The following is a 13,077-nucleotide window of genomic DNA, read 5'->3' on the forward strand; positions in this document are numbered from 1 at the left end:
TAAAAGGATTGAATATCACAGTAGCTAAGATTCCATTAACAGAATTATTGATCAATATGCTTTAGAGCCCTGGTTTTCAACCAGCCCTATATATTAGGCTTACTTGGAGAAGCCTGTGGCCAGTCATGAAATTGTAAATAATTTTAATTTTTTTTTTACTATGATCACTTTTTCTATATTTTTATTTATATGATGTAAACTTTGAATATAGAAAGGTATTTATTGATGCACATTAATAACTTCTTAACTAATAAAGTATAAGTTGACTGTGTTTTAGCCTTTTTTGTCTTTAAAAATTTACATCAGTAATATATTCTTTAGAATGTGTCTTTTTTTAGAAATTTGCTTTTCTTATTCACTATTGGTTATAAATTCTATGTTGATATATGTTAATTCATTTTAACTACTATATAGTATTCCATTATTTGAATAATTAGGTTATTTTCAGTTTTTCCACTATTTAAAAAAAATGCTTCAAATAAAAATACAAGTAATTTTTCCATAAGCATTGAATGACTCACTGATTCCAGTGTTCTCATCAGCACTTGGTAGACTTTAACATTTTTGCCAGTGTGATGAGGGTGAAAATTGTATCTTTTAATTTTAAGCTACTTAAGTATTAAAGAATAAGGAAGAGTTTATATGTGAAGGGAAGGGAACAGTACTAGCAAGGCCGCGGGAAAGGTCATCTTTTTGCCGGTAATAAAACCTGAAACTTGGTGACTAATTCACAATCAGAAAAATCTCGTATCATGATGAACTCATATTTGGTACAGAAGATAACATGAAGCAGTTTACTCTTGTTACATGCAGTATAGTTTATTTTTTCTTGACTATTAATTCTGATTGTGACCACCAGATTAATGTGGCAGCCATTCTGAGGGCAATTTGAAAATCATTGCTCAAGAGGGAGTATTACTGAAGCGAAACACTTTAAGTGAAAGTGAAAGTCGCTCAGTCTGTGTCTGACTCTTTGTGACATATCCATGGAATTCTCCAGGCCAGAATACTGGAGTGGGTAGCTGTTCCCTTCTCCAGGGGATCTTCCCAACCCAGGGATGGAACCCAGGTCTCCCACATTGCAGGCGGATTGTTCACCAGTTGAGCCACAGAGAAAGCCCAAGAGGGCCTTATAAAGTTGTTAGATGCCATGGTTTTAGCTCGTAGTGGTTTTAACTCGTAACAGCAGAACACAACCCTTGCTCAGCCTTGCTCTCTTCCCCGCAGGAGTGGAGGGATAGCTCAGTTTTTCTGAGATGTCACTATTCTGGGACTAGTGTGAAAGCAGCCTTCTGGTGGGAGTGGTTAGATGATGAGGGGAATGGGAAGTATTTTTAAGGAAGAAACTGCTTTAGAAACTCAAGAGGCAAGCTATTACAAGAGACCAGATAAGAGTTGATGTTGTCCAGAACTCAAGCAGTGGCAACATGAAAATAAAGGACAGATAGGAGAAATAGTTCACAGGTATAATTACTGGGCTTTACCACTGACTGGCTGTGGAGATTCATTGTGGAGGGAGAATTAAAGCTGACACCTGGGATTTACTCTGTTGACTAGGTAAATGGAAGTATTATTAACTACTATATGGGCTTCAGAAAAGCAAATTAGGAGGAATATATAATCAGATTTAGATGGTTTTGGGGAGAAGTACTTGACCTACTGGGTGGATATAAAGGTAGACGTTTAAAAATTGGAGCCTGTAAGTCAAGAAACAGGCTTGAGCTAGCAGTTAACTTCTTAGGTGCTGGTGTATACTGGGTAGATCAAGTCCCTGGAGTGGGGAGATAATGAAAGTGAAATGGAAACAGATAAGCATGCCAGAGATGGAAGCTGGTGCCATCCCATTGTATAAGGGAGTAGGTAACAGAATTAAGGAGAATGCAGAAGCAGGGATAGAACAATGAGGACAGTAAAGGTGAGGGCCTGAGATAAAGAGTAAATGGAATAGAAATAAGTGAAGATAAATACTAAATACAGCTGAAGAAATGGTTAGAGTTTCCTGTGGCTGGCTTGATCTGGCTCTGATAAATAGTTTACTTTCTCTAGCTGTTAGTTAGGTGCCACTAATCCTTTTAAGGCAGTTTTGAGTGGTGCTTGGTGTACCATTTAGTTGTGTATTCCTCTAAGAGTGCTTAAATTATGCCTAGTGAGTTTACATACCAGCTGTCATTGTCTTACAAGTTTGTGCATTTCTTACATGTTAAATTTGAAAAGATATATTTCCTTCCCTTACTGGAGTACAAAATAGTAAACACTCATCTGACTAGTAAAACAAGTTAAAATTTTAATTCGGTTTTGGTCAAGTAAAGATGTCTGTGATACTTGAATAGAAGTGTTTGGGCCATTTAGAAAACAGCACGACTATCGCATCTGGCCTTGGGGCGTGGTTAAATTCTGTCCTTTCAGAATCCTCCCCCTGCCCCCTTTCATGTTGTGCTGTGTTTTGTCTTAACCTCGAAGCATGTGGGGAGAAGCGTTGTTGTCTTTGGCAGATTTTATAGGGGCAGTTCTGTTACGTTAAGTGTGTCTGCTGTAGAACTTTTAGGTTCACACCGGTTTTTCCATTTTAGTGGATAATCTTTAAAAAAAAACTTTTTGTTAATGCTGATGAGAATTAACAAGCTTTTGGAGGAAAAAAAAAATATTAAGAACTTTGTCACTGATACCTTAAATGTAGCATTGCAGAGTTGAGAATGTATTCTAAATTTCAGTAATTTCTTTAGTTTCTTAATTTTAAGATGTTTTACAGAGAATTCCTGAGTTCCTGTTTTTGTCTAATTGAGGTATGTTTTTAAATCTTTGAAGTGTTGTTATTTTCTAAGCTGGTAGCTAGAAATTCTTACTATCCTTTGAGTATTAAATAAAATTGTTTTTTAATATAAGAGCAAGTTAAATAGTGATATAAGACTTTCTAATTGATGCCTTTTATTAGTGATTTTTTAAAATGTCTTATCTCTTAGTTGCCTAGTTAGCTGCTGCTGCTGCTGCTAAGTCGCTTCAGTCGTGTCCGACTCTGTGCGACCCCATAGACGGCAGCCCACCAGGCTCCCCCGTCCCTGGGATTCTCCAGGCAAGAACACTGGAGTGGGTTGTCATTTCCTTCTCCAATGCAGGAAAGTGAAAAGTGAAAGTGAAGCTGCTCAGTCGTGTCCGACTCTTAGCGACCCCATGGACTGCAGCCCACCAGGCTCCTCCGTCCATGGGATTTTCCAGGCAAGAGTACTGGAGTGGGGTGCCATTGCCTTCTCCAGCCTAGTTAGCTAGTCTATGTTAATACAACTTAGTAGGCCAACCAGCTACATTGTTTATGAAAATAATTAATGAAAGAACTTGTATTCCCTAAGTAAATGTATTAAGCATGAGTTATTAAAGAATTACAGTAATTCACAAGAAGAAATTCTACTCTTGAGATGTAATTTTTACACAGCACCATGTAAGTTTAAGGTGTACAGCATAATGATTTGACATTTATACGTCATGAAATGATTATCACAGTAAGTTTAGTAAGCATCTGTCATCTCATATAGATATAAAATTAAAGAAATAGAAATTTTTTTTTCTTGTGATGAGACCTCTAAGGATTTACTCTCAACAGCTTTTATATATAACATACTGCAGTATTAATTAAAATTATCATGTTGTACATCTCTAATATTTATCTTAAAACTGGGAGTTTGTACCTTTTGACTACTTTCCTCCAACTCTCTGTTCCTTCTAGTAACCACAGATCTTCTCTCTTTTTCTGAATGAGTTTGGTTTTGAAGTATAATTGACCTACAGCACTATGTTCTTGTTATAGAGCATCGTGATTGATGTTTCTAACATTTCAGAATGATCACCACATACTCATTTCATACTGTGACTCATTTATTTTGCAACTGTTGTCCCAGAGGTCTCTTAAACTGTCCTTATTTCTTTTTATTGTTTTTCTGTTCATCTTCAGTGATTTCCACTACTATATCTTTCATCTCGCTGATCCATCCCTTTATATCATCTAATATAATGTTGAGTCCTTCTAGTGTATTTTTCATTTCAGTTATTGTTCTTCATCTCTGTTTCGTCATCTTTATATTTTTGAAGTGAAAGTTTTAGTCGCTCAGTCATGTCCAACTCTCTAAGACCTCGTGACCGTCAAGCTTCTCTGTCCATGGATTTCTCCAGGCAAGAATACTGGAGTGAGTAGCCTTTCTGTTCTCCAGGGGATCTTCCAGACCCAAGGATTGAACCTGGGTCTCCTGCATTGCAGGCAAATTTTTTAGTGTCTGAGCCACCAGGGAAGCCCCTTATATTTTCTAACTCTTTTTTTAAAAAACCTTTTAACTTGTCACTCGTCTAATTTAATCTTCTCCAGAGTTCTTTGATCATTACCTTGAACTCTATCAGGCTTAGATTTCCTGTCTCCATTTAATTCTGCGATTTTATCTTGTTCACTTATTTGGAACGTATTCCTCCCTGCTGCATTATTCCTGATTTGCTGTTTTTGTTTCTGTATATTTGGTAGGCTGGTTATGTTTTCCAGCTTTGGAGAAGCAGCCTTTTTTAGATGTCCTTTGCATGTCAGCAACACACTTTTTTCTGGTCACCAGACCTACATACTCTAGGGATGCCTCCTGTGTGGGCTGCATGGGCCCTCCTGTGCCAGCTGACTACTGTGGGGTGTTGGTTGGTTGTCAGGCCCTGCCTGGTGTGCTGGCTGCTGTGGGGTGGGGTTGGGTCATGAGGCTGCTGGCTGTGTGGCTCTGGGGTCCCTTGACCTGGTGCTGGCCCACTTGTGGGTGGAGTCGAGTTCTGGACTAGGTGGTTGCACGTAGGGGTTCCACATCTGGTATTGGCCTGCTGATGGGCAGGGCTGGCTCTTGACATGACTGGCTGTGGGGTCGGGGATGTCGCAAAGCTGGCGTCAGCCTAATGGTGGGTGGGGTCAGATCCTGGCAGCTGGTTGAGAGCACAAGCTGCCCCAGAGCTGCTGTTGCCCCAGTGGTGGGTAGGGCTGGTGTCAACGGGATCCCCAGGCTGGTACCTGCCCTCTGGTGGGAGAACCGGGTCCTGGGGTTGGCACCATCCCACTGGTGGGTGGAGGCAGTCCTGGAGTCTCTGGTTGCAGGGCCCTGGAGGTCCTGGAGTTGGGGTCAACCCACTGGTGGCCAGGGCCCAGGGAGCCTTGAACTGTGCTGCCCCACTCCCCAGTGAGTGAAGCCGGCCCCCAGGCTGTTACAGGTCCACTGATAGGTGGAGCCGGGTCCTGGGGATCCCAGGCCTGCTATGAGCGTGCTGGTGTGTGGGCTGGGTCTCGGGTTCTCAGGTGGACAGGGCTAGGTCTGGGGTTACCTATGGGCTCACGGGGTCTTTAGGTGGCAGGCCTGTGGGTTTGCATCCCACAGGCAGTGGCAGTAATAAGCTAGAGAGGGAGTTCCACAATGGCGTTGGCCAGCGCCAGTGCCCTCATGGTGGAACGAGCGTCCCACAGTGGCCATCACCAGTGGCCCACGTCGTCAGGGTGAGCTCTAGTTGCCTCCTGCCTCCTCAGGAACCTCTCCAAGATCAGCAGATGGGTCTGACCCAGGATTTTTTCAAATGGCTGCTTCTGTGCTGGGTCCTGGAGTGTGTGGAGTTTTGTGTGTGCTCTTTATTTCCCACAGCCCTGGTTCTCCTAAAAGTAAGTCCCACTGGCCTTCACAGCCAGATGTCTGGGGACTCGTCTTCCCAGTGCAGGGCCTCTGGGCTGGGGAGTCAGTGTGGGGCTCTGGCCCCTTGCTCCTTGGGAAGCAGCTCTGCAGTTGTAAATTATTCCTTCTCCCCATTTGGGGGTTGTCCACCCAGGGGTGTGGGCCTTGACTGCGCTGCATCTCATACCTCTTACTGTCTTGCTGTGGTTCCCGTGTATCTTTAGTTGTAGAAGATCTTTTCTGCTGGTCTTCTGTTTTGTTTCTTTTTCTTTGATAGTTTTTCTATAAGTAGTTTTACTTTTGTTGTTCCCCCCAGATTACGTGCTTTTTGATTCTAGCGTTCACTCTAGTGAGCATGTTTCCTACTTGATGATTAAATGAATGTTTCTAAACTTCCCTCTCAACATTTTACTTTGTGGATGATTTTAGAAGACACATAGTTTAAAAGAATATTAATGATAAGATAGTGACATTATAAAATATTCTAAACATCTAGCAAAAACAATTATTGAAGACTATATGTCCTTACATCTAGAAGTTATCCACTCTCAAGCAGCCAGCAAGCCCTTTGGATTGTGTAAATTTCAGACAGAGTTCAGAAATTGGAATACAAGAGAGCTGCAAGTCCAAGTAGAACAGAGGTCATTAGATGACCTTTAGATGACTGCTTTCTAAAATAATAGTTCATCTTTGGTCTTCAGTAGCCAAATTCAGCATGTTAAAAAATCCATTTAGGAAAAAAAAAAAGACACTCAGGCTGTAAAACATGGACTTTTGAAATCCTGTTGACTACATTCAGGATTCAGGATATACTGATTCAGGAAACTTAATGCTGTATTTAGTATTAAAACCACATTATGATTTTCTGGAACCAGACTTTCTAATTAAGTTTATACTTGTGGGTTTCACAGATGGCCATTAAAATGTATGTTCGAAAAAACCCCAAAACAACCCAGTCTGTCTTATATAGGGCTTTTTAAAGAAATACAATATGTAAAGCATATTATGTAATAAGGCAAAATTTGTTTTATTTTGATATAGCTTGCACTGAAAGGCTCTAGCTACAGTGGACTGCTTGAGCGACATCATATTCACACCAAAAATGTAGAGCACATTCTTGATAGTTTACGGTAAGTCTGTGGGATCAGGTGTTAAGTGGGCTTCTGTATTGAGGACTTTCAATTTTTTAATTTTTACTAGCAGCTAATACTTAGATTTTTAGGAGAGATAGCCATTATAGAATCATTTTAAGAAAATTATATTGTGGCTAATGGATCTGGTATTAGAGTATTTTTAAGGAAGTTTTTATTGTACTCTGAAAATTTCAGATTGTCAGTTATTATTTGGTCTGCCCAAGAAGTGCCTTTTCTACACAGTTAATTTTGTACACAGCAGGCTTCAACTGCAGGATAATGTTTTATTTCTTAAACAGAATAGTAGATTATATAGGTGTTCATTATAATAGTTTTTGAATGTCTAAAAATTATGATTATAGAAACTTCCATTAATTAAAGGCCAAATGAGTCAGTGAATAAGTGTGTGTATGCAAGAGAATCAATGTGAGGACATGCAAATTAGGAAGTGTTTTAGTCACTGTTTTTATCAGGCAGTCAATATTTGTTGAATTTAAAATAATAGCTATTTGCTCTTATTTTAAAAAATTGTCTCTCAAAGTGTTAGTCTTTTGGACCATTTTGTATTAATGAATTTTAGTGTCAGGAAGAGTAGAGAAAATAAAAGGAAATTCTAATTAATATTGCTATTGATCAAGGGCTTTAAAAAATGTTTTTAAAGCACATTGGAGACTTGAGATAGTTTATTCATACGCTTCCTATAGTTAATAGTTGATTGATTGTTGTGGTTAAATGAATATAAAGCTGACCTTCCAAAGTTAACATAAATTTGTTTGTAAAATAAATTTATTTTACATCTCTATTGTAATAATCTGCCTCTCAAAAAACATACTGCTTTATGTTAGTGGAAATTTTATATACCCTTTACTTTTTTTATCTTAGGAATGAGGGAATTGAGGTTCGTCTCGTAAAGAGGAGAGAATATGATGAGGAAACTGTTCGATGGGCAGATGCTGTCATAGCTGCAGGAGGTAATAGTTTTGCAGAGGTAAAGGTGTTGGAATATGGAAATCTCTTTAATAGTCATATTTCCAAATATCCTGTGAGCTAGCTGTAATGAAGCTTTCAGATTCCTACCGTAAGACAAATTTTTAGATTTTTAGAATCAGATTTTAAAAGATGTGCTTTATACAACATTTTAATTTTTTAGTGGATGATGTTACTGTGAGGTTCTGTGCATGTGTATTTCTGTATGTATATTTAAGGTGTGCCTTTAACTTTAAATATGATACAAGGATTGTTTATAATTGTATTTTGGTTTAGTTATGCCAGTCTTTAAAAAATAGTTGAGTTTAAGAGTTTAATGAGATTAGATAAATTCCATCACTCTTTGGTCCCAGTATTCTTTTTTTTTTTGGTCCCAGTATTCTTATGCTTGTTTTTTTTCTGAGCTGTATTATTACATTAGTGACCATTCTTTATAAACCTTTATGGGTTTTTTTTTTTTGGTGGGGAGAAAAATGCAAAGTTGGACACTTTGGATGTATTCTCATTAAAATAATTTGTGAATTTGGACTGATGGTATGAGAGAGGGAAAGAGGAATGGTTAAAAGAAGTGATAGGGTTAGAATAGTGGCTCCCACCTGGGGGCCACTATTGGCATCTAATGGGTAGAGGCCAGGGATACTGCCCCTCACCCTACAGGCTCAGGACAACCCCCAAAACAGAACAATTACCTGGCCTAAAGTGTCACTCTTGCCACTCTTAGAAACTCTGGATTAGCGTTGGAGAGAGAATACAAAGAAGAGTGGGTAGAAGGGAAGTGGAGGGGCTGTGGCAGCCAACAGGATGGGGTGGGGTGTGATTGCTAAAAGAACTAATGTTCACAGTGTTGTTAATCAGACTTGTTACAAAACTAGTGTTTAATGCTTTGTGTCCTTCAGGGGATGGCACGATGCTCTTGGCGGCAAGTAAAGTCTTGGACAGACTTAAACCAGTTATTGGCGTAAACACCGACCCAGAACGGTAGGGAAAAAGAATTTTTTTTACCTGTTATACATACAAACATTTATTCTTTGCTTTGCATAGTATGTATTTATGATGAATCTTAAAGTTTGGAAGCTCTTTATCCTCTTGCTACAGGGTGTCTGCCATGGTGCTTGCTGTGTGAGTGGAAACATCACCCTTCCTGGCTATCATGAATGTTAGAACTATGTACCAGAACCATTTTGGTGATGAAATCTAGGCATGTAGAATTGATCTCTACCTTTAGAAGATTTCTCTTCTTTGTAGTTATTCTCAAGGTATTAGCTCTCTTTTGTTAGCTTAGGCAGGAGAAATACATATGCATTGCCCTGGCACTGGTGGTAGAAAATTATGATTCGGGATGGACAGGTCCTCACATCTGATTTCCCAGGTAGTTTGGGAGTAGTGTCTGTAGCTGAAAATACCTGAACCCTTGATTGAGGTGAGTACTGGTGACCTTTGGTGTTGCTGGTGATGGATGAGTTAATGATGTTGCATCTTCTACCCTTACTTAGGCTCTTATCTACATTCCTAAGTATGCCTCCACTGACTTCCTGGGTGACTTCATTGACTTAATAAATAAATCAAACCCTGTTAGCACTTTTTCCCCCTTTCTTCAGCTTCTCTGACATATAACCTTATTCTGTTCCAGCCACTCACAACCATGATCATATCTGGAATTTGCAGTCATCTAGAATTTCCCCATCTCTCAAATCTCTCTGACCATAGCCTCGTTCCTTAATAGCAGACCTATTTCCTCAATTCTAATAAATCTGCCCTTTGATTTTCAGTGTGTTGATCCCCTCTGTTTTTTTCTTAATTCTCTCTTCCTTCACTTTCCTGACAAATTAAAATATTTTCTACCATTATCTTTCTGCTTAGTCATAGATAAGTCTTTTCTATTCCTTTTCTGTACTATCTCCAGAATAACTGATTAACATCTGTCGTTTTAACTAAGATTCTGGTGACTCCAGAATCTTTATATCCAACAGTGATCTTGCTTCTACTCTTACCTTATTTTAGTCTCTGTCCACTGCAGCCACAGTGACTGTTTTATAAAAGTTTGGTAATATTAGATAGACTTCTCTGCTCAGAGTCTTACTGTGGCTCCACATCTAACTCAGGATAAAATTAATTTTACAATGACTAGGATGACCAGTTCCTTCTCATCCTGGTTTGCTTGGGATTTTCTCAGTTTTAGCACCGAAAGTCCTTCGTCCTGGGAAAATTGTCTGTCTCGGACAAATGGGGATGGTTGATCACCCTCACTGTGACATTCAAGACTCTACATTATCTGGCTTCTGACTATTCTGTATCCTTATGTCCTATTATTTTCTCTTTCTTCATGCTGTTGTAGCCATACTGGCTTCCACTTGAATGTATCTGGTGGCAGTTAAAAGTAATGTATCTACAAATGGACTTGTCTCCTTTCCCCACTGCCATACTTGATGAATGGAATTGTAATGGGTGCTAAAGCTGTGGCGACTCGTCCTCACCCCCTCCCTTCACTCCCTTCATCATATTGGTCGGGTATTTAGTGTGAAGTTTTAGGGATCCTACCTTTGAGTCCATCTCTTGCCCTCCTCACTGTTACTAATCATAGCTCAGGCCTTTGTAGTGTGTGAGTTAAATTACTGCAGTAATCTCCATTCTTGCTCTTTCCAACTCATCCTTCAGACTTTGCCTTAGTATTTTTTCTAAAGTGCAAATTTGATTGTATCCACTCCTTAGTTAAAGTCTTTCAGGGTTTCCTTTTGATCTTCAGGATGCCTTGCAAATTCCTTAGCATAATGTATATGATGTTTCACCACCTGTTGCTTATCCGCTTTTCTAGTTTCATCTATCTTTATTTACCCAGAGGCACGTTTTTCAGCTTAAAAAAAGGACTGATGCCTCTCTAGGAACATTCTAGGGTCCTTCCTGAAGTCTATTCTTTGGGTTTTTTTCAGTGTATTTTTGCCCAGTTTTATTGAGATATAATGGACATACAGCACCGTATAAGTGTAGGATGTACAACATAATGACTTAATGTAACACGTGTTGTGTGAAATCATTACCACAATAAGTTGTTAGCATCTATTATCTGATATAGCTAAAAAAAATAAAAGATGGAAAAGTTTATTTCCTAATGATGAGAACTCTTAAGATCTGCTCTCTTTAATAACTTTCAAATATACCATACACTGTTGTTAACTTTAGCCAGCATGTGGCACATTGCTTCTCCAATACTTTCTTGTCTCATAAATGGAAGTTTATACCTTCATTCAGTTTTCCTCCCCCGCCCCCCGCCCTGCCGCCCCAACCTGAAGCTGTTCTTAAGCACAGTGTAATGGATGAGCAGCCTAACATCTTGACTGGAGGCTCACTTGTGGGAGCTTTTGCTCTGGTGTTGGGCTTTGTTGATAGCAAGATAGCAGGGCTGGAAGGAGTAAGTGAGAGAGTTCTCCAGAGGTCCTTTTCATGCCTTTATTTGTGCTTTCGCCTAGAGTGCCCTTAGACCACTGACTCAATTGTGTAGTTCTTTTTAATTCAAGACTGCTTCCTGTCTTGGGCTCTGACTATGATTCCTTCTACAGAGTGCACTTATCTCTCCTTATTATTTTCTGCTTGATTGTTTGTCTCTTCTGTCAGACTACAAATTCCTTGAGTATAGGACTAAATTTCTCTAGCATACTATTATTATACATAGTCAGTAGGCAATAAACACTTGAAAAATGAATGATTAGTTACATGATTTTAGGGAGCAGGGCTAGGACCCTGACCTAGCTGAGCAAATATCTCCTGAGCACAAGTAACTGAGATTATTGCTTCAGTAATTATTTTTTAATTGCCTTTAATGATTGTACACATTTTAGAAAAACTTTTTAATGATATATTTTTGTATCATTAAAGTAAGAGATTGTTTAGTGATCATATTTTATATAGTTTGTTGAAATGTATTCTCCTTTAAAAACTAGCTTAATATTCATTAGCTTGTGAAGATTTTGAAACTGAGAAGCAGAAGGTGTTGTTTCTCTAATTTCTACCTGGAATAATATATTCTAGAAGTCTTTTGGTTTTTCTTTTTACCCCCAGGCATAAATGTATAAGGCCTCTAGCTTGTTCCATAATTCAGGTTGCCTGACTTATATTTCTTATAAGTGTGAGGTGTCTCACAATACTTAAGCCCAGAAGTTAATGTTCAATTAAGTTTCTTCTTCTCTGCAGTAGTTATCAAACGCAGCATAACAAATCATCTGCAAACTTGAGGCTTAAAACAACAGTAATAATAATTTATTATCTCCCATGGTTTCTGTGTGTCAGGAATCCAGGAAGGGTTTGGCTGGATGGTTTTAACTTGGGATCTCTAATGAGGTTATAGGCAGATGTCAGCTGGAACTGCAGGCATCCAAAGGTTTGACTTGGGCTGGAGGATCTGCTTCTTTAAGATGGCTCATTGGTAGACTCAACTAAATTAAATAGATAATTTCAGTTTCCTCTTTGGTATTCTGTACTCTCTCTGCTAACCCCTGTATATAATTATGACATTTAAATGCTTAATAATCAAAATGGGGTAGAGAGCATGTGATAGCCAACTTTTGAGGTAGCCTCTTGTTGTTTACACCTTTATGTGGTTCCCTTCCCATTGTAAGCAGGCCTGGCCCATGGGATCAACAGAATATGATAGAACAGTGTGTGCATTCCAAGGCCAGGTCATAAATAGTACTGTAGCTTCTGTGTTGGTCTCTTGGGTTGCTCATTCTTGAGCAAGTCAGCCACCATGATGTGAGGATACCAAGGCCGCCCTGTGGGGAGACTCACATGGAGAGAGACTCGAGGACCTTGCCAGCAGTTAGCACTAGTGAGTGAGCCACACTGAAATTGAATCCTCCAGGCCAGGCCTAGATTTTTCTCTCTTGAGTGTTTTAGACCTGCAGGTGACCTCAGTAGGTATTCTATCAAATAAATGACTGTTGATAACTTTTATATAAGGGGTTTCCCTTGTGACTCAGCTAGTAAAGAATCTGCCTGCAATGCAGGAGACCTGGGTTCAATCCCTGGGTTGGGAATATCCCCTGGAGAAGGGAAAGGCTACCCATTCCAGTGTTCTGGCCTGGAGAAGTCCATGGGGTCCCAAAGAGTCGGACAGGACTGAGCGACTTAAACTTTCACTTTCAACTTTTATAATCTTAGCACTGTATAAGAGTATTGCAGTAAATATAAAAATTTAAAAAATCTAGTCCCTGCCTAAGTCTCTTAGATAAATTTATCTCAGATAAATTGACTAGTTACAGCTTTGTAGAAGCCTTTTATGTGGCTCTTCACATTTATGT

The 13,077-nt window shown here is 39.2% G+C and overlaps 1 protein-coding gene across 4 annotated transcripts in view; it reads left to right on the forward strand.

The window, feature by feature from the left end:
- NADK2 (NAD kinase 2, mitochondrial) overlaps positions 1-13,077 on the forward strand; it is a 45,206-nt gene that overhangs the window by 6,863 nt on the left and 25,266 nt on the right. For 2 of the 4 annotated variants that reach the window (XM_005221585.5, NM_001256553.2), the window contains 3 exon segments: positions 6,708-6,796; positions 7,682-7,770; positions 8,683-8,764. In XM_005221585.5, coding sequence (XP_005221642.2) covers positions 6,708-6,796; positions 7,682-7,770; positions 8,683-8,764 — 260 coding nt within the window. 4 annotated transcript variants of the gene reach the window in all.

This window comes from Bos taurus, chromosome 20, assembly GCF_002263795.3.
Source record: "Bos taurus isolate L1 Dominette 01449 registration number 42190680 breed Hereford chromosome 20, ARS-UCD2.0, whole genome shotgun sequence".
In the NCBI taxonomy this organism is placed as follows: Eukaryota; Metazoa; Chordata; class Mammalia; order Artiodactyla; family Bovidae; genus Bos; species Bos taurus.